This window comes from Charadrius vociferus, unplaced genomic scaffold (genome assembly GCF_000708025.1).
Source record: "Charadrius vociferus isolate BGI_N301 unplaced genomic scaffold, ASM70802v2 scaffold230, whole genome shotgun sequence".
Classification (NCBI taxonomy): Eukaryota; Metazoa; Chordata; class Aves; order Charadriiformes; family Charadriidae; genus Charadrius; species Charadrius vociferus.
Window position 1 is genome coordinate 2,617,830 of NW_009646500.1, and position 418 is coordinate 2,618,247.

Genomic DNA, 418 nt, shown 5'->3' on the forward strand with positions numbered 1-418 from the left:
GAGGGGCGGCGCGGCCAGCACATCCCTCCGCCTCGGCACGGCGATGCGGCGAAGGAGAAACTGTTAAATTGTAGGAGCAGGCCTGTGCAAAGTTTAAGCCTCAAAACCCCCGAAACAGAGAGCCCCGGGTTACAAAACCCGTACCGGGAAAAGATCTACTCACCTTCCGACAGGTCCTCTATGCACTCAAATGTGATTTCGAATTGGAAAGGATTGTAGAAAGGAGAAGGATTATCCAACACCACTACATTGTTCACCTGAACCTTTGCCATATTTTGAAAAAAACACAAACAATAGGAAGAGCGCGCTAACGCGGCACAGTGAAGTCCAGTGTGTTGGGGTTTTTTTTGGCAAAGCACAAACCCCCGCGCCGGCGCCCGAGCGAGGCTGCAGAGCCGCGACTTGCAGAAACTTTTTC

The 418-nt window shown here is 52.2% G+C and overlaps 2 protein-coding genes across 2 annotated transcripts in view; one reads left to right on the top strand and one right to left on the bottom strand.

Annotated features, from left to right (window-relative positions):
- Positions 1–412, bottom strand: part of ASF1A (anti-silencing function 1A histone chaperone) — an 11,359-nt gene extending 10,947 nt beyond the window's left edge. The window contains exon 1 of the mRNA XM_009883184.1: positions 164–412. Coding sequence (XP_009881486.1) covers positions 164–272 — 109 coding nt within the window. The 5' untranslated portion in view covers positions 273–412. The remainder of the gene's footprint in view (positions 1–163) is intronic.
- MCM9 (minichromosome maintenance complex component 9) overlaps positions 1–418 on the top strand; it is a 46,899-nt gene that overhangs the window by 30,395 nt on the left and 16,086 nt on the right.